The sequence below is a fragment of the Pelodiscus sinensis genome, chromosome 27 (assembly GCF_052426305.1).
Source record: "Pelodiscus sinensis isolate ZL-2025 chromosome 27, ASM5242630v1, whole genome shotgun sequence".
Taxonomy (NCBI): Eukaryota; Metazoa; Chordata; order Testudines; family Trionychidae; genus Pelodiscus; species Pelodiscus sinensis.
This window is the reverse complement of record NC_143078.1, coordinates 13,543,412-13,564,691: the sequence shown is the minus strand read 5'-3', so window position 1 is coordinate 13,564,691 and position 21,280 is coordinate 13,543,412. Positions and strand designations below refer to the sequence as shown.

The window sequence follows — 21,280 nt, the reverse complement described above, 5'->3', positions numbered from 1 at the left end:
AGTGCACCAATGCACATTTTCTTCATTTTAAAATCGTGTAGTTCAATGGGTCTTGTAAAAGGAGCTGTACTTTGGTAGATGAGGATTATTTTGAATCAGGAAATCCAGATTCTATTCCCAGCTCTAGCACTAGACCTCAGTGACTTTGATCAAATCACTTTGATTCCCTTCCCTTCCCCTGCTGCAAGTGTATGTAAAGAGCAGCAGTGAAAATAACTCAAAATAGCTTACAGGTGCTGCCCTATTGCAACTGGTCCCGGACAGCCCTTTCTACAGCTCCCTGCTGGCTTTCGCTGCAGCTCAGACAGCATCAGCGCGCCCCCGCTTCTGTTCACCTTGGTAAAGAGGATAAAACTGACCTACCTTACAGCTAACGAGGCTCACACTCGCATTAGTATTTGAGAGCCTTACGTGGAAGGAATTATGTACAATATTGATATTAAACCTGCCTGTCCTCCTCAGCAGACCCATTTCTGTTTGGGAAGGCTTGATCACGATAGAGAAGAACTAAGAGAGAGGGAGGGTTTGAACTCCTAATATTGAAGAGAATAGGGCAGCTGATTCTGCCCTCAAAAACCATGAAGTAATTTCCCCGCTAACTGAAAAGAAAAAAAAAAAAAAAAAAAAAAAAAAAGGACTATGTAGCTCTTTAAAGACTAACAAGATGGTTTATTAGGTGATGAGCTTTCGTGGGCCAGACCCACTTCCTCAGATCCAATAGTGGAAGAAAATTGGCATGGCCATATATACCAAAGGGATACAAACAAAAAAAGTGAACACATAAAAAGGACAAATCACATTTCAGAACAGAGGGGGAATGAGGGGGGGAGGTTAGTGTCTGTGAGCTAATGATATTAGAGGTGATAATTGGGGAAGCTATCTTTGTAATGGGTAAGGTAATTAGCATCTTTGTTGAGACCCAGGCCTAAAGTGTCCAATTTAAGCATGAATGACAGTTCAGAGGTTTCTCTTTCAAGTCTGGTGTTAAAATGTCTTTGAAGCAGGATGCAGGTAGTAAGGTCGTTGAGACAATGTCCTTTCTGGTTGAAATGGCAAGAAACTGTTTTTTCTTTGTGATCCTGTCTGATATCTGTTTTGTGTGCATGGATTCTTTGGCAACGTGTCTGAGACGTTTGTCCGATGTACATCGCAGACGGACACTGTCGGCACATAATAGCATAAATTATATTTCTGGATGAGCAGGAATATGTGTTCTTGATCTTATAACTCAATTGGTTAGGTCCAATAATGGTGTCAGCAGAGCAAATATGTGGACAAAGCTGGCAACGGGGTTTGTTGCAAGGGAAAGTTCCAAGGTGGTATTAGGAAGGGAGCCTGGGAGATACAAGGCCATCGGGCGGATATCCACCCCAATGTAAAGTTCCCACAGGTGAATCACCTCAAAGCACAGGCAAGGGGAACAGGCCCACTTTGCTTGTTTATGTACGCCACCGCTGTCGTATTGTCCAATAGGATGAGGACAGACTTGCCCCTGAGGTGGGGAAGGAAAACCACACAAGCCAGTCAGACTGCCTGGAGCTCCCGGATGTTGATATGCAGGGAGATCTCGTCCGCAGACCACATACCTTGCATGTGAAGGTTTCCCAGGTGGGCTCCCCAGCCAGTGTCCGACGCATCTGTGACGAGTCAGGTGGATGGTCCCGGCTTGGAAAATGGTACCCCCGTGGAGACCTCTGCCTGGTTGGCCCACCAGTTCAGCGCGAGGAGGACGGAAGTGGGGACCGTCACCACTCTGTTCCATGAATGGATGACCGGGTTGTGGGCTTGCAATAGCCACATCTGTAGTGGGCGCATGCACAGCCTGGCGTGTTGCACTATGTAAGTGCAGGCGGCCATGAGACCCAGGAAGCACATGCAAGTCCGTGCGGTGGTCACTGGAAAGCTCCCTGACCGCTGCCTGTACCGCGATAGACCAGGAGTTGGGTAGGGAGGCTCTGGCCAAGGTAGAGTCCAGGGTGGCTCCCACAAACTCTATTATCGGAGTGGGCGTTATGGATGACTTGTCCAGGTTTAACAAAAGATCTAGATCGTCAAAGAGTGCGCGCACTACGGTGATGTGTGTTCGCACCTGTGACTCCGAGCTCCCCTTCAGGAGCCAGTCATCTAGATAGGGGAACACCTGGATACCCTTTTTCTGAGTGCAGCGGTTATTACTGCCATACACTTAGTGAAGACCCGAGGGGCTGTGGAAATACCAAATGGGAGGGCCATGAATTGGGAGTGGTCCGGGCCCACAGTAAATCTGAGGCATTTGCGGTGGTGGGGGTCAATGGAAATGTGAAAAGAAGCGTCTTTCAAGTCGAGGGCAGCGTACCAGTCTCCGGGGGCTAGTGAGGGAATTATGGACGCCAATGTTACCATTTTGCGCAAAAGGGCCAGTGTAGACAGCTCAATTTGTTTTGCGCAAAAAAGCCCCGATTGCGAAAATGGCGATCGGGGCTTTTTTGTGCAAAAGTGCATCTAGATTGGCACGGACGCTTTTCCGCAAAAGCACTTTTTGCGGAGAAGCGTCTGTGCTAATCTAGACGCTCTTTTCCGCAAATGCTTTTAACGGAAAACTTTTCCGTTAAAAGCATTTGCGGAAAATCATGCCAGTCTAGACGCAGCCCACAGTTTTAGACAATAATAATGAGCTTTCCTTAGGAGTGTCTGACATCGAGATAACAGGTTAATATGTGCCTCAGAAGAAGCCAAAAGAGATGAGAGCGAGTTGACTATCTAATGGGGCTACAAACGGAGAGCTTGAAGGTCAGAGCTAGACTCACTGTATTTGGAATGGAGTGGCTTCAGCAGCCAGCCTCAGATACATCCCTAGGAGGACTGTAAAGCTGCTAGACCCATGGTATCCAACATGCCAGCCACTAGCCACATGTGGCTATTTGACCAGTTGAGTGTGACTAGTTGGCTTGAACAATGTGGCTGTTTGGCCAGTTGAGTGTAGCTCGTTCGCTATAGCAATAGCCACGGTAGTGGCTACTGCTTCAGAACTGGTTGGACACCACGGTGCTATCCATAGGCTTCTTTACACCTTGCACAAACAGGAACATACTACAGTGTTTGAGACAGCGGGCAACGTGCAGCCCATCAGAGTTCTATGCGTGGGCAGCAAGACATTTTGATCACTGTTGCCCACGTGCAAGATCATCTTCAGATTCCACTGGTTTCCATCTACATCGGGGTGGGCAAAAGGGCCACCGCGGGCCGGATCCAGCCCACCAAGCAGGTGGATCCGGCTAGAGGACTGTCAGTAGAAGTCACCAGGACCAGAAAAGATTCATTCAAGGAACTGTTATATGAAACTGCAGCACTACTAAATGTAGTATGTAACCTATCATTTAAATCAGTCTCTCTACCAGATGGCTGGAGGATAGCTAATGTGATACTTTTTAAAAAAAGGTTCTAGAGATGATCCTGTAAATTATAGGCGAGTAAGCTTGACTTCAGTACCTGGTAAATTGGTTGAAATTGTAGCAAACAAAATGATCAGACAAATAGATAACACAATTTGTTGGAGAAGAATCAACACTGTTTTTATTACTGCACAATCTATTTCAATTCTTTTAGGAGGGGTCAAGACTGATTGAGTGACAATAATGTACGTAGGCTTTCAGAAAGCCTTTGACAAGGTTCTTCACCAAAGGCTCTTCTTAAGCAAAGTAAGCAGTCATGGGACAAGAGCAGGGGTAGGCAAAAGGGCCTCCATGGGCCGGATGTGGCCCGCCAAGTGGGTTGATCCAGTCTGCAGAGGTCCTGCTGTTCCCCCATCCCCAGGCCAGTCAGGGCCTAAGGATGGGGAGCGCATAGCACTTAAGAGTCAACCCTGGCAGCTGACTAAGCACCGCATATTGGAGAGCAGGGAGAGAGAGACTTCGTGCTCCCCGCTCCCAAACCAATCAGGGCCTGGAGGCGGGGAAAATACGCAAAGTCTCCTCCCACCCTACCCCTGCTCTGCAAGGAGTGGGCGGTGCTTAGAAGTGCTGCACACTCCTTGCAGGATGGGGGCAGAGCTGGAGGAGACTTCGCACACTCCCCTCGCCTCCAAGCCCTGCTTGGCCTGGGGGCAGGAGGGAGCATGAACAAAGTCTCCTTCCGCCCTGCAAGGGGTTTGGGTGCCTATTGGGAACTGCCAGCTGTTCAGAACAGCTGGCAGTTCTCTCTGGGGGAGTGCAGGGGCAAAGACTTCATGCGCTCCCCCAACCCCAAACCAAATAGGGTCTGCAGGTGGGGACGCACACAAGTGTCCTGGCCCTGCCCAGTTTGAAAATTTCTGAATTGGCCCCTGGTGAAAAATTATTGCCCACCCCGGGGTAAGAGGGAAGGTTCTCTTCTGGATCAGTAACTGGTTAAAAAAAGACGAGAAACGAAAGGGTAGGAAAAATCAGTATTCAGAATGGAGAGAGCTAAGTACTGGTATCCACCAGGGATCTGTAACGAGACCTGTGCTGTTCAACATACAGCCTCTTCCCAACTTACGAACCAGTTACGGACCGAGCAATTGGTCGTCACTCAGGTCATTCGTAAGTCGGACCCCATTGAGTTACACGTGACTGCGCTGTTCGTAATCGCGGATCGCGTTCATAACTTGGGGTCCACCATTTACACAGCTTTGGTTGTAACTGCGAACGGTCGTAAGCTGACCGTTGGCAACTCAGGGACCGGCTGTACTCATAAATAATCTGGAAAAAGGAAGAGAGAGAGTTTGCAAAATTTGCAGAAGATACAAAATTACTAAAAGAAAGTCCAAAGCTAACAGCAAAAAGTTACAAAGGGCTCTCACTAAACTGGATGTATAGGCAAGAAAATGGCAGACAACATTCAATTCTGCTAAATTCAAACTAATGTTCATTGGAAAACATAATCCCAATTATACATACAAAATGATGAGATCTAAATTATCTGTTCCATTCAAGGAAGATCTTGGAGTGATTGTGGATAGTTCTCTGAAAATATCTGCTCACTGGGCAGCAACAACAACAAAAAAGATAACAATGCTAGGAACTACTAGGAAAGGGATGGATAAGAAGACAGAAAAATAAGAACATAAGAACAGCCATAGTGGGTCAGACCAAAGGTCCATCCAGCCCAGTATCCTGTCTGCCGACAGTGGCCAATACCAGATGCCTCAGAGGAAGGGATCACAACAGGCAATCCTCACGTGATCCCTCCCCTATCACCCACCTCCAGAGAAACAGAGGCTAGGGACACCATTCCTAACCATCCTGGCTAATAGTCATGGAGGTTAGGTCCATCACTGGCTATCTAGCTCTTTTTTAACCCTGTTGAAGTCCTAGCCTTCACTGCATCCTCTGGCAAGGAGTTCCACAGGTTGACTGTGCGCTGAGTGAAGGAAAACTTCCTTTTGTTTGTGTTAAACCTGCTGCCTATTAATTTCATTTAGTGATCCCTAGTTCTTATATTGTGGGAATAAGTAAATAACTTTTTCTTATTCACTTTTTCCACACCAGTCATGATTTTATAGACCTCTATCATATCCCCCCTTAGATTCCTCTTTTCAAAGCTGAAAAGTTCAAATCTTTTTCATCTCTCTTTATATTGCAGCCATTCCAAACCCCTAATAATTTTTGTTGACCTTTTCTAAATTTTTTCCAATGCCAAGATATCATTTTTGAGATGAGGTGACCACATCTATTCGCAGTATTCAAGATGTGGGTGTACCATGGTTTTTTATAGAGGCATTAACATATTTTCTGTCTTATTTTCTATCCTTTTAATTATTCCTAACGTTCTATTTACTTTGACTGCCGCTATACACTGAGTGGATGTTTTCAGAGAACCATCCACAATGACTCCAAGATCTCTCTCGAGTAGTTGTAGCCAAATTAGCCCCCATCATATTGTACATATAGTTGGGATTATTTTTCCCAATGTGCATCACTTTACATTTATCAACATTAAATTTCATTTGCCATTTTGTTGCCCAATCACTTAGTTTGGGGAGATCTTTTTGAAGCTCTTCACAGTCTGCTTTGGTCTTAACTATCTGGAGCAGTTTGGTATCATCCACAAATTTTGCCACTTCACTATTTACCCCTTTCTCTAGATCATTTATAAATAAGTTGAATAGGATGGGTCCTTTGGGGGACCCCACTAGTTACCTCTCTCCACTCTGAAAACTTACCATTTTATCCCTACCCTTTTTTTCCTGTATTTTAAGCAGCTATCAATCCATGAAAGGACCTTCCCTCTTATCCCGTGATAACTTACTTTACTTAAGAGCCTTTGGTGAGAGACCTTGTCAAAGGCTTTCTGGAACTCTAAGTATACTATATCTACTAGATCCCATATCATAATGACACTATATACACATCAATCACACCTTGAATACACTGTGCAGTTTTGGTCACTACAGCTCAAAAGAGAAGTATGAATTGGAAAAAGTACAGAGAAGTGCAACAAAAATGATTCCATACAAGGAGACATTAAAAAGCCCGAGACTTTTCAGCTTGGAAAAGAGATGGCCACAATATGGGACAATATGATAGAAGTCTATAAAATCATGAATGATGTGCAGAAAACAAGTGTTATTTACCCTTTCATGTAACACAAGAAGCAGGGGTCACCCAATGAAATAAATAAGCAGCAGGTTTAACACAATCAGAAGGATGTACTTCTTCACAAGTCAACTTGTGGAACTCATTGCTAGGGGATTCTGAAAGCCAAAACTATTATTGGGTTAAAAAAAAAAGATCCTAAAGGACAAGTCTACCCATGGCTATTATCCAAGGTGGTCAAGGATACAACCACATGCTCTGGGTGTTCCTAGCCTGATTGCCAGAAGCTGGGCTTCCAGATGGATAACTGCCTGTTCTGTACAGTCTCTCTGGGGTACCTGGCATTGGCCTATGTGCAAAGACAGGATACTGGGCTAGCTGGACCATTGGTATGAATCACTATGGCCATTACTATGTTTTATTTAAGCGGATACAACATATGTGTAAGGTTGAGAGAGCGTGAGGCATGGATCACCTACTGGAGGATTCTCTGCATCTTGGGGTCTTTAAAACATTGTTTGAGGACTTCAATATCTGAGATATAGATAAAAGGATTATTCTAGGAGTTGGTGGGTAAAATTTTGTGGCCTGCATTGTGCAGAGGGTCAGACTATATGATAATGGTGGTCCCTTCTGACCTTAAAGTCTATGAGAGAGGGAAATACGCGGAACACTGGTTGTATAAATACACAGGTGAGTAAAGAAGTTATTACAAAATATAAAAGATTGCTTGTGCGTGCAAGTCCCCAGCTTGCATACCTAAGCAAAACTAGACAACTCTCAAGCAATCGTGTGTAGATATGGGTTGCTAGGTACGTGATTAGGACTTTACAAATGTCTACCATGTTTCACGATTACAGGATTTTGTTGTTGAGCCTGTTTGGTCTAGGGATAGGTCCTAATTTGTCTAATTATTTTCTAGTTAGTAAGTGTACCTCTCTGTAACAGATATGCCTACTCAGTGATTTCAGCTAATCTCAATAGCTTCTGCCCTTTCAACACCAGAGAATTACAGCACCTGAGATGCCACCCATTTTCCTACAGTTGTATAATCAGTTCTCAATGAATGAGAAGGCATAATATTTCAAGGGAATTTCCTGAAATTGATTAGTCTCAAAACAATTTGGACCATTTAATTTGAATACTGCAGTATTTTAAAAAGAATGTCTGCTCACAAAGATATGGCGGCCAGAGGAACAGACTGTCCCTTTAACATATGGGGTCTCCACTCGCAATGATGTTCCTGGAAGCCTCCTCAGAACCTGGGCTGTGAAGTATCCCTGCTCTGATAATGGAATAGATCTTAGAGACTTTATATGCTGAACAGGATTTTCAGTCATTCTTTTTGCAAGTTTCAGCAAGAGCCACCCTTAGCATCTGCCCCAGACTGCATCTTACTGCAGTCCATACATGCAGTGATTTTTCAGTGATAGTTGCAATCCAGGCACTAGTTCTACTAGAAACAAACCTACTAAACTGATCTGTCCACAGAAAGTAAATAAAAAGTATAAAATCCAAGATATTTAATCACTGAAAGGCAAGTCTTCGGGGCTGACCTCATTCATGAAGTAGCTGCCTGGAGAAGACGCTGCAGCTTTAAAGCCAAACTGGTCTGCCTTACAAACGTATATGCTCTTCTTTATACTCAATAGCGCAAAAGCACCTTTAGTCTCTTAGATGGACCAGACTACAAATCTCTCAGAAGGGTATAGATAGCACCTTAGAGACTAAAAATTATAGACAGATATTAACAAAAAATCTATCCTAAGGTGCTACAGACAAGAAATGACAGAAATATTTGAAATGGGAGGTCTTATGCTACTGTGGCTGGCCAGAATGGAGCATCCATTGAAGGTTGGAAGAATGTCTCAAGGAGAGTTGATGGCTTTGAAAATTCTTTGTAGCGACCCCTTTTTCCATTAATTCTGAGACCAGACTCCAGCAGCTTCCACTACAATGGCCTTTTCACTTGCTTTTCAGAGAATCCCACTTTGGAAATGGTTAGAACCTTTTTATGGCTAGTTGGATTTTGCAGCTTCTAGCAACACATGTATGCACTGAGCAGATTTGTTAAAAATTAAATTACAATAGTAGACTTGGTGTTCAAAATACTTCATATGCTGTAATGCATATGAGCGTACCACGGTGCAGCAACAGTAGAAACTGTAGTCAAGGGCCAGGCTTTGACCACTGTTATTCTAAGCCAGGAACACATAACACTATAATAAAAATACCTGAGCCCTGTCTATACTACTGCTGCCTTCTTGTCACCAAAAGGACAGCTATGAAATTTTCTAGTGTAGAAAAATATGAGGACTGACCATGGAAATCTTTTATCCAGTACAGACAATTCCCCAACTTGTCGTTCCATTTGATTTGGTACAGGTAAGCTCTAACAGTAGGTCTGTCCACCTGTCAGTTCACCTAACCTATTCCTGTACAGGTCAACTGTCCCATACAGTTCATTCTTCAGTACTTTGGGATACATTTGTTTGTTTGCATAGAGCATCTATTGAATGAGTTTGCTCTTTACATTTGTGTAATAAAATTTCCCCATGAAGTGTTCTGTTTAGTAATAGCCAGATATTGTGAAGCTCTTACTAGAGATTTCCAAAAATGTAGTTTGATTTGATAAACTCCTCTGCAAAAGTGACATTCTAGGAAACCTTGTATCCTACAATTATAGGAGCAGCAAGACTATGCTCCCATGATTCCTTGCAGTAAATCAGCAGTATCTAAATGACAATGTAAGAACCAGAGAACACTTTTACTTCTAAACAGCAAGAAAACAAAACGAAAATCAGATCTACTGAGGAGAGGGGCAGGTTTAAGGCAGAAATGTCAGTTCTGGAACAGAGGTAAAACTGAACTATCATACTGGACAAACACTTTTAAAGTTTCCACTAACAGAGCTGCTTGTAGACTTTTCACTGCCAGATGACATTCATGGTCAACTCTAAAACGGTCTTTGTGTCATGTAGAGAAGACAGGTCAAAGGAATGTGGACACCGATTTCAGAGTTTGTGGAGGAAAGGAAGGCATTCTCAGGCTTTATATCTCTTAGGATCCAGTATGAGACTGAACATTATGCAATCTGTTGGAAAAGCCAAATTCATGTAAATGAAATACTTAACATTACAAGTTTGTAAGCACCAGCAGCCAGTAAATCTGAAAAATAGGTTTTATTTTAAATCAGTGGTATTGTGTGACATCCTATATGGCATAACCGATTACAGCAAAGTTCATGGATACAAACAAAATAGCAGAATTTCTTTTTTGAAGTGTGTACTTCTGTTTAAGCAGCAGCATAGCACTGCTCTGAAAACGGAGTGCATGCCCCACGGGCTCCCATTAGAGTCTAGACTTGGAAACATTTCCACTCATACATGCGATGTCTATAGTTAAAAAATCTTTAGCAATATTTCTGCATGAAATCACACTGTAGCATCTGCACATAACATGGCTGATAAAAATAGTCTTGCTGTAGGTTTACAGATTATATCTACATTTCCATTTAAATACCTGGACTGTAAATCCAGCAGAGGAAGAGATTTTCTACTGTCAATTTCATTTGGTCATGGGGAGAGTTCTGTACCCAAGGCATGAAAGAATTACTCTCCCCACACCATCCCAGGCTTCTCTAAGAGGGTCTGACCTGAAGAGAGATCGCCGAAAAGTGTACTAGGAAAAAATGATGGCTTTGTCATCCACCTCCCAACTCTTTTGTGCTGCCTCTTTATGCATATAGGAATAAATACATTAAAACAGCCGCTCTCCACTCCTACATCAAAGGAGTGGAGATCCACCAGAATACAAAATACTGCAAAAGCCCAGCTCTTCCCACACAGGAGATGCCTGCAATACATGAACTTATGAAAATGCCTTTTCCCCTATAGCCTAAAAAAAGGCATCTGAGCCACACCGGACAGCTGCAATATACAAAATACTGAAAGACACTTTCCTCCCACCCAGTCCCTGAAGTTGGCCATTTCATTCACACAGGCTCCCTGTCAAATAAAAAATATTTTAATCAACTTTATCTTGAAACATACTCCCTTTTTCTGTTTCCTCAGGCAGAAATCAACCCACTAAAATAGCCAAAAAGCTCTTTTCCAGGAGCGTAAAAAATAACCTTATTAACGTTTTAATTATACACACATACAGATACAGACCGCAAAAGGGAGGTTCTGACTTCATGCGTGCTTATTCTTTGTTTTGGACTCCAAGCATTTCTTTTTGGGGGCAAAATAACTTCTAAGTTTGGACAATTAAATTGTCTCGTGTTCAGCTGCTCCTTTGAAAGACTTTAGCCTTTACTGTATAAATACACAAATATTTTGAAAACAAAAAGACCAGGACAAAGAAATATGTGCATGTTTATCTATCCCATATATTTTATCCTTTTTTTATCAAAGCACCTTGAATGGCAGATATGTTCACAATGAGTTGTGCTACAAGAGGGAGGATTCTGTGATTTTTCTACAGAAAAACTCAGTACAGTACTTCACTGGCAGCCTTAAAGCCCCAGTGCTCTCCTCCAAGATAATGAAACAAAAGTAGGTGTACATGCTCATATAGCTACAACATGCAAAAAATACCTCATCTTGTTTGGAATAAAGTATATAAGCACATAGACACAGCATGAATCCTCTCCAGCCTCTGCCTGTACCAACTGGCCGTGAATGACAGGAAGCCTCAGAAGGAGAGGAACAGGAGACATGGTGATTGCCAATCCGGGGGCAAAGAGGCTGTTCCCTGGATATACTTTCTGGTTATAGTGTTCATGCCTGGCTACCTGCAACCCATGGAAAACAATGGGCCCAGAATTCCATTCAAGAATGTTAACTCCAGACTCACTTTTGCTTTTTTCATTCATTTAAGGCACAAAACATATTTACATTGTCAGACAAATTCTTCTCGTGTTTCAAGAACCAAACAGATATTCAGACTTTTTGCTGGTATACAATACTGGAAAGAGGCAAAGACATCCCTCGCCCCAAATCTGTTGCTGTAGAAAGCTGTTCAAGTATACAGCTACTTTCCATTATCTGGAGAGTCACTTCCTCATAGGAAAACCATTTTAATGGCAAAAAAATGTGACTTGAGAATTAACTGAGCTTCCTTGCATGATGTCTGCCTTACCCCAGCAGCAGTGAAAATTGGCTGCTGTTACTCTGGAAGGGCTAAAAAAAACGTGAGTCACAATTAGGTATTCAGAGGCTTGCCATAAGCTGTACACAGAATACAAGATAGCATGCAGCATGTTTACATACAGTCAGCCTTCCTCCCTCCCCCCATTCAATACACACACAAACACACACCCACACACCACCCTTCCACCAAGGAGAATATCTTTGTGACAAGAGGCACTTGAATGATATTTGGAGAGTTCCTATGAAAAGGCCTTCCCCTCACAGTGAAGTGGGACAAACAGAAGAGAGACAGTTTCTCAGGACTCCATCTCCTCTTGGTCAAGCGGGGGTGGCACAAAGCTGACTACTTCATCATAGGTCAGACCTGCAAGGGGAAAGAATGACAGAGATTTAATACTGCAAGAGAACTACAGTTTTATAACACAGCCCCTGTTGGAGTCTAACCCTCAAAGCCCTATTTCAAGGAGAGAACATGCTATAGATGTGCTGAGCAAACAAAAGCCTATGGCTTGGTATGCTAAATGAGTCTAACATCATAATGGTACTTCCAGAATGCCAGAAAGGTATACTTTAGAAGTCTCCAAAGTGTTGAAGTCTCCATAATTTGTCTGCATGAGCTGATATTTGTATAACCAGCTAGCAGAAGACTGTATTCATTCTGCACAAAGTAAGTCACCAGAACAATTCAAGGTATTTCCAATGAATGAAGAGGAACAAACTAATGAGACCTTTTGTCAGCGCACACATTTCCAGCAGCTCCATCTCGTGCTCTCCACCTCCAAAAGTTTACTTCAACCAACCATAAAAGCTGTTGTTCAATGTTAGCGTGTGGCATCTGCCTTTAGAAATGCAGTTTGCCTCAGTGACTCCACCTTTCACTGGACTCACTTTTCCATTCCTCAATCTCGAGTTCTCTGCTTTCAAAAGACTGGTCATAGGGGTCTGCCACTGGTTCGTCATCTGGGTCATGGTACTGAGAGAAATAGCCATGGGCCAATGCCTCAGCTGCAGTAATTCGCTTGTCTGTGTCCAGCACCAGCATCTTCTCCAGCAAGTCCACAGCTGTCAAAGCCCAGAGACAGAAAAGAAAGGTTTTTACACACATGGTGAGCCAGCATAATACTAAGGCTCAAGTTTATATAAGCACCACCTATGGAATTTGGTAGTTTTTCAGGAACCTCCCTCCTCAACTATTTTAAGGTCTGAGGCATCACCATATTCAACTACTCTGTAGTCAAAAACAAAACATGAGTGAACAAGTATCAGTATTCTAAGACACGCCAGAACTGAGCTTCACACTTCCTCAATATAAGATTTTATAGCCAGCAGGAGAGAGAGAGCCTAAAATAGCAATAAAAAAATACATAGCAGTGGATTCTAGTTTTAATATAGACGCCACAAGGTAGCTTGGTGGGGCAATGCCAAAAACAAGGTTTTTCTCCCTCTCCTGAGCAATTACTCTGGATTACAATTAAGATCTGTAGTAACAAAATAAAGAAGCAGCTTCCTGGAAGTCAATGCCAAGCAGCTAGTTAAAATATTAACTGGTAAGGCTCCCAAAAGTACCAAGGACTTTAAATTTTATATTTAATCAGTGAGTTATACCAGGGATTATTAATATTGCTTGCAGGTTGCAATGCTTATTTCATACCCCTAACTGTAGGAAAAACTTAAAAACAACAACAAATAATCTGGTAGCACTTTAAAGACTAACAAAATATGTAGATGCTATCATGAGCTTTTGTGGGCATAGCCCACTTCTTCAGAAGTTCATAATGGTCTATTAGAATGGTAAAGAGAAGGCTGTCTCATTCACTTCTACTTCAACACCAAAAACCCACCTAAATATAAATCCATCCTCACACTAACCCGAAGGGAAAATCCCAAGTCTTCAAATCAATGAGCAAGACCTAATAACATCTTCCACAAAATGCCCTACCCAGAAATGCTGCAAGTCTTACCCAGTGGATTGGCACCAATAAACACATTTTCAAAATTCATCTTTGGCATGTAGGACAAAGACTGGATGTAGTTTCTTGCCTGTGGAAAAAAATGTTTTGTTAAAGAACGTCTCCCAGCCACCAGGATATGGAGTGCACCTCAATTTGTTGGAAGTATTTTGTTGTGTACACACTGCTTGCCTACTTTGGTTCTCTTGCTCTCATCAGGCTCATCAATTTTCCTACTAACCATCTATGGTGGGGGAGGAAAGAAAGGATATGGATAATGACAATCAAGATTTGCTCCATGGTTTGTGCAAAAGTGGAAACACAAAATACAGCCCAGAAATCCGTTGGAAAAGCTTACTGCCTCCTCTACGAGGCATGAGAAGCATGTCATATACTGCTATGGTATATAAACATCTTCATGATGACCAGGTAAATTATTCAACTGTTAAGTGATACTCTAAAAACAACTCATTCAGGTTCTCCTATGTCCCAGAGGCCAACAGTTTAGTGTGCACTGTTCTAATTTGATATTTGCTTTAGACTTGTTTAAAAATCTGGGGTGCAGCAGGCAGTTATTAAGTGCCCATCCCATGCCTCATGCAAGCAGTTAGCGAACCCAAGAAGCGGTGACCTGAATTGCAAACCTCTGTACATCCTGTCAGGTCTCACCTCATGACTGGGCATCCTGTTAATCAGATATGCAGGGGGTGTTCCTGTCAGACGCATGATCTGCTGAAGCTGGTTAATATCTTAGGTGCCTAGTCAAGGGCTTTGTTAAGATCAGTGCAAAAAAATTTTTTTTAAACATAAAAACACAGCTGCACACAAACCATTTCTTCTGTCTACCACAAAGCACAGATCAAATAAGCAAGTACCACTCAATCTGTCAGACATACTTGTGGGGTTTAGTGATGTGGACTAGTGAGCAGTTAAAGCAAATTGATTCCTAATTCTCAATTGTGAACAGCCTGTCAGCACAAACAGGCACATATTTAATAGCCAAACTCAAACTTAATTTACAGATTTGTCTTCTTGAAACTTCTCAACAGTTTTCCCAGGCAGCTACATTCACATATGGCTTCTGAACAAACTGATTCTCTGAACTGGCTTTTGAGAGCATAGCTTTACTGACTTACTGCACAGGAAGCAGTTAAGACCCTTGTGGCCTAGATGCTGGTGATATTAGCTCCGCCTGGCACCTTCCTTCTGAATAGCTATGAGGGGAGTGTGATATGTGGGTGCGGAGATGAAAGACGACAAACGCAGGGCTAGCAAGACATTAACATTGCACAAAATATTAGCGGATGTCATTGCACAGAAGTGAGAGACTTTAATGGCAACTAAAATGAGGCAGAAAACTTTGCATGGGACAAGTAAAAAGAAAAAAAGCAACTCTAGAGCTTGTAATAGGATCATCATCATTGCCCCACACCTAAATAGAAGTATTTCTTTTAAAATACTTTCCAGTATTTTATAAGGGATTCTTAATGAGGACTTAGCCTCTACCACACCAAATTCTCTCAAGCTATTGGCACCGAGGGTAGCATCACAATTTTCAAACCATGCCTCCTCCATCCCATTTTCTTCCTTCCCAAATACGGCTTGCTGTGTTTAACCAGAACATTAGAGACAAGGTGAGTGAGGTAATCTCTTTTATTGGAGTTGGTCGAAGAAAAACAAGGATATTACCTCATCCATCTGGTCTTTCCAATATCTGTCACTTTCTCTTAATGCGCTCTCTAAATCTAAAATTCAGGGCTTTTTCACAAGGCAACTTAGTTCACAGCAACTTCATATGTGTCAATCTATCATGCATTAAGCTTCCACTGACAACTGTCCATGAAGACCCCACTGAGGTCCATTAATAGTTGGTTAATGAGCTCTGATCTAGTTCTCATTGAAACAGGACTGATCAAAGTACATTAACAAACTATTAGTGTGCATCAGCAATATCCATGCAGAGAGTCAAGTCTATGGCAGATTAAAATTTTACCTTGCTGCATATTAATCCTGAATTGTTCACCTAATCTTTCCTTCCTTCATCTTGCATCCAGCTTCTCAGCCTGCAGGCAATAGTTTCAATGACAGCCAAAATATTCTCTTCCACTTGGCACTTTTAATGTCTCCTGGTGGTAACCCCAAACAAAATCAACCACCTTATTGGCCAGATCAGTAATTTCTCCAGCAAGATTGACTTTAGTCTTCGATGAATTCTCCAGTTCACTAAAAACTTCCCTCTTTTCCACACTTCAATAGCTGTCACCTCAAGTATCCTATACTTTCTGCACTTTGGGTCAAATCCTACCCCTGGGTTCTTGCTGTCCCAAACTGCCCCAGCACAGAAATCTACAATAAGCTACTTTGACAATCTAGGTACACAGTCTACCTAGGGATGTTAAATATCGGTTAATTGAATAGTCGAGTAACCTCATGAATCCTTGTTAATTGACTATTCTATAATTCCCAGGAGAGGGGCCAGCAGTCAGTACACTCCCGAGGAACCCCCTGCCACTGGTGCCAGACAGGAGCTGGACTGCAAGGGGGGGCCAGTCTAAAAACCAGCTCCCACCGTGGACCGGCTGCCTGTTGCCCTGCACTGCTGCCTCTGACAAGAAGGCAGCAGCGCAGGGAGGCAGCAGCTCCTGTCTGAGTAGGGGCTGATCTTCCATCCCTAAATCTCCCCAATCATAAATTTGAGTATAACATTAAACTTCAACCCTGCAGGACTGAGGTCATAAACAGGGGAATTATTGATTCACCAAACAAAAAAAAAAGTTGTAGTTTAGTTTAGTGAGAGGTTTGGAAAGGCCACTTAGACCTACAAGACCCTGACTAACCTGCAACATTCTAATCATTCTGCAATTTCTCAAGTCATCGAAAATCCTCACTCTTCAATGCTCTCATTGCATACCTTCATTTACCTGCCTCCTATGAAGAGTTAGATATTTTCCTCCATGTAAACAGCAGCCATTCATAGAATCATAGAATAATAGGACTGGAAGGGACCTCAAGAGGTCATCGAGTCCAGCCCCCCGTCCTCAAGGCAGGACCAAGCTCAATCACATCTCAATCATATCTAGCCTCCTAACTTTATTTCTCTTCAAGTAGCTCTACCAGAAGGAAATATGGGGATAATTAGTTGAACCCAAGAGTTCTCTTGCATGAAGTTCAGCAGGATCCTAAAATCTATTACCTCTCTTATTCAACATTTATGTGAGACTGATGAAGAAGCTAGCGAGATGTCAATGGGTTGCAACCCACATACTACATCCTTGAAATTTAGCTCCACATCATTCATCAGTTCTAGAAAGTTCAATCGCACTGCTATTTTAGTGTCTGGCTGAGAAACACAGCTAACAGGGTAAAATCCATTCCAAATACTTCTGAGGGGATAATAGTAGTTGGAAGAAAACTATCAAAGGAAATAAAGAAGATGATATTTCAGCTGAGTGGGACGATCCAACCATGTTGTGTTAGATTTGCTTAGATTTGTTACCAAGGATCCTTATTCGATCCTGGGCTGCTTCTACATATTCAGATATGCAAGCATATCCAAACAGGCTTCATCTCATGTCAGAGGTGAAATTTTTGAGTGGCCAGTCTGTAAATGAGAGGCCAGGAGCTGGTGACTATGGAGGGCCTTCAAGCTTGGAATTCAAGTCTTTGATGTAGCCCTGGCTAAACTATGAAGAGAGTTTTGTTTAAAAATGTGTTAGATTTTTAAACACGAAGAAATTAAGGTGGACAATGATAAAGTAACACGTTTTAAAAGTATAAAATCTTGTCTAAACTGTTTTAAATCATGTTAACACCTAATGTATTTAAAAACAACCTATTTCTGTAGTCTAGACAAGGCTAGTGTTTTTAATTAATGATCCTCTCAAGATCCTAAAAGGTACATGTATTCAAGCGTTTTCTGGAGGGCCATTTTCATGCCATTTTCCCCACATATTCATTTAAGCTGTGATGTAGTTTTTAAATTCCACCCAGGTCCTACCAAAATTGCCAGTATCTCCCTACCAAAACTGCTTACTCTAAGATAGCCATTTCTACTCGATACATACCTTTACATTCCTTCATCACTCCCATAAGCAGAGCTATCCCTGTCATGCTAAAAATCATCTATCGTATCACAAATAAAGCCACCAAATCAAATAGTTATTTACTATCTCAGCACAATACTAGAGAAAAATCTCTCTTCTATAGCTTCACCATGTAAGGCATCCTTGAATGCCAGTAGGTTACTGCACCTTTCCTTCAGTCTTCAACCATAATGTGATGTTTGATACTTCTGACCATACTATGTTCCTAGAACACTATATCTGGTATATCTGCCTCCCAGCCTTCCTTCAGTTAGTTTTGCTTTGCTCAAAGAAGACAATACTACACCCCGTATTTATGGTATAGGACCCCATAAAGCTTTGTTCTCAACCCTTTCCCTCTCCATCTAGCACCCCTTATTAGTATTCAGCATTTCATAAACACTCCAGTACTATTTGTATGTTAAGGTCAGTGAAAACTTGAGCAAAGAGTCCCTTCTCAATTTACACTCTGCCTACCTGCTCAAACACATTATTCAACTCTAGCTTAATTTACTTGAATCACCATAAAAGATGGCTATTATCTTACTTGACATGGGGATACCATTACTTACATCTCAATTCTGAACACAAGTTCACTTCTTGGATTTGGAATACTGTAGTCACTCAGATAGATTTTCTTTGCACCTCAAACTGCTACAACTCTTAAGTATTGCAACTTCTTAAAAAAAAATCACAGCTACGGTGACATTCATTCTATGAATAGCTCATCGATTTCATGCCTTATTGTAGGTCCTGTTATATCCTCCCCCAAATTTGCCCATACCCAGTGTTCTGTAGATTCACAATGTTTCAGCCCACTATATCTTTAGGACATGTCTTGGCCACCCAGTTCTAGCTATCACTATACCTGATGTGCTCATCTGCTCATTCTGGCCCCATCTGACTTCTTACATGTCTGACAGATATCACGCTGCTCCCACACCAGGTATCTGACATAGTCTACTGATTCTCCAATTTTTTAACAAGTACCTCATTTTACTGCAGCATGGAACTACATACAGGCAGTCCCCGGGTTACATGGATCCAACTTACATCGGATCCCTACTTACAAACAGGGTGAGGCAACCCCGCACTAGTTGCTTCCCCTCAGCAGACCAGGGAGACACGAAGCTAGCGCCCCCACTCCCCCAGCAGACCAGGGAGACGCGGAGCTGCTTTTCTCAGCAGACACCTCAGCTTGAGAATAAAGGACTGAGGGAAGTGAGGTGTGGGAGAATAAAACTGAGCTCTGGAGAAATGTTTGGCTAGAGTTTCCCCTACAATATGTACCAGTTCCGACTTACATACAAATTCAACTTAAGAACAAACCTACATTCCCTATCTTGTACGTAACCAGGGGACTGCCTGCACCTGTAAGCCAGTTCATTACATCAATACTTACTATGCATTAGTGACTCATTTGCTTCTGCTGCTCCCTCCTTTCCCCATATAACCGTTTTTGTTGTTGTTGTATTCCTTGATATAACTTCTGTGTATTTTAATTATGTGAAGAGGTAAAATTGATTCTAATTTATTTTATACTTTGCCTTCCTAAAGAGGTTCACAATTCAGGAACAAACATTTTTATATGACAAAGGTGGTAGAAAAGACTGAAGAAATTAGTCACCATTTAAATAGGAATCTGTCTAAATCAAGCTTCAGTGGTCATAGATAACACATGCTGGCAAAAGTACAGTGCAAATTAACACACATTAGCACAGCATGATCATTTGAAGTAGCTAGATTGGCTGCGTACTACTACCATGGTGGCTCTCTCTTTCATAATTTAGCCACTACAATGCAATTTTTGTTTTCAGAATATAAAACCCAGGAGTCTCAGTGGTGGCAGCAGCCGTAACTCATTCTGCTGTCATAGGAGAGACTGCTTTAGGAAGAATACACAAACTCCCCTAGAGAAATTGCACATTTTAATGTCATGTTCATTATTGGACGAGATCTTTTGCTCCAGAGTCCTTGCACAGGCAATCTAGAGAAACAGTGATTGGTGTAAGTCCCAAAATCCCAACCATAAGAGGTGCTTCTCCAGTAGTGTCTGCCTGTGTGATCCTTTGTGAAGTACAGACCCGTAAAAAGAAGTCAGGAAAACATAAAATGGGATGGCAAAGGGGCGTTCACGCCGTAGAGCAAGAGGAAGAGATAGCAGGCAAAATATGAACTCAAAGATACCCCAAGAGAGAAAACTGAAAAAGGAAGAGACCAAAAACCCAGAAAAAAGATTAAAGTACAGCCAAACTATAAGTGGGCAGAACAGAGGCAGAAAACACGCTGACTCCGAAAAGGGCAGATATTACAATCAAAGTATAAACTCACAGACTCTGAGGAGATTTTCTTCAAAAGCTCAGGACCTGGGGTTCCAACGAGTCTCAAAATGAGCTTCAACTGATCAATATCTAATGGTGAACCATAAAGGAAAATGCTGGGACAAATCAAAATGAAAAAAAAAAAAAAATCAGAGCATCAGCCTAATGAAGCTGGAAAGTTAAGGTCTAACAAGACCTTGCCTGAACAGTCATTTTAAGCAAACTTTATACACTCCTTCTGTATAAAGTTAAACATCCCCACACAATGCTGTTGTGTCTAAATCATTCATATTAAAACAACTGGACCACAAGTGTGCACACATGGATTGAGCATAGTTGATCACTTACGCTGTGCACTTGACTGACATGAACAATGCACAACAGACATGAAGACAAATTTTTGTCTCACCGGCAAGGCTTAGTTCACATGCTCCCTCCACCCTTCAACCTCCAACCAGAGCTTTAGTAGCTAGCAGTATTTAGCACATTAGTAACAGATGCAGTAAAGCAGAAGGCTGGCAAGTGTAGGTGCTAGTATGCAACAATACATGGCCATTTGTAACACACTGCTGAGACTGTTTGACCAGTTATGACAAACTCCAGATGTCACAGAATGATGGGAACTTGCTTGCTGTCTAGAGTTATTCTAACAAAACTAAAAACTGAGTACACCCTTCTTCCACTCCCCATGCTGCACGCTAAATGGAGAACCATTTAAGTGGCCAATATAATCAGCAGAGGATGCTTATTTCCTACTGACTTCTTTTAGAAAATAAGAAGTGGACTATATCTTTTTGCTTTTACATTGCTGGCAAAATAAAACAAAAACAGGCCGAAAAGAAGCTTGCAAAAAAAACAAAAACAAAAAACCCAGGGTTTGAAAGCCCCCAAGCTGTATATTTGTATGATGAAAACCTTTATACTTCCAATGGGACAGTTAATCTAGAATAGACACAATGTCCAGTCCAAAATGGAACTACCATTAGGTCATTTAGACAACTGAGCTGCTCTCTTCAAAAAGGCAGAGAGAAAAGAAAAATCTTTAAGAAATCTGAAAAAACGTACAATGAGAAATCTGTTAAAAGCCTGATTGTCACAAGAACAAAAAAACAGACTAGAAGTCAACTTTTTAAAAAATTGGGGAGAAATCTTATTCAATCCCTAAATTGCTCTAATATGCTGCAGTTCATATCCCATTAGTGATTTCAGACTACATCATTCAAGCTTGTTTCTGGAACCCCT

The 21,280-nt window shown here is 41.9% G+C and overlaps 1 protein-coding gene across 2 annotated transcripts in view; it reads right to left on the bottom strand.

The window, feature by feature from the left end:
* Window positions 1–9,700: 9,700 nt before the first annotated feature.
* MAPK14 (mitogen-activated protein kinase 14) overlaps window positions 9,701–21,280 on the bottom strand; it is a 58,994-nt gene continuing 47,414 nt past the window's right edge. The window contains exons 9-12 of one of the 2 annotated variants that reach the window (XM_075910336.2): window positions 14,305–14,384; window positions 13,648–13,726; window positions 12,575–12,748; window positions 9,701–12,050 (exon numbers count right to left, since the gene is read on the bottom strand). In XM_075910336.2, the coding sequence (XP_075766451.2) occupies window positions 11,983–12,050; window positions 12,575–12,748; window positions 13,648–13,726; window positions 14,305–14,384 (401 nt within the window). In that variant the 3' untranslated portion in view covers window positions 9,701–11,982. Of the gene's footprint in view, window positions 12,051–12,574; window positions 12,749–13,647; window positions 13,727–14,304; window positions 14,385–20,048; window positions 20,129–21,280 lie in introns of both variants that reach the window. The other variant, XM_075910335.2, reaches the window with a different exon arrangement.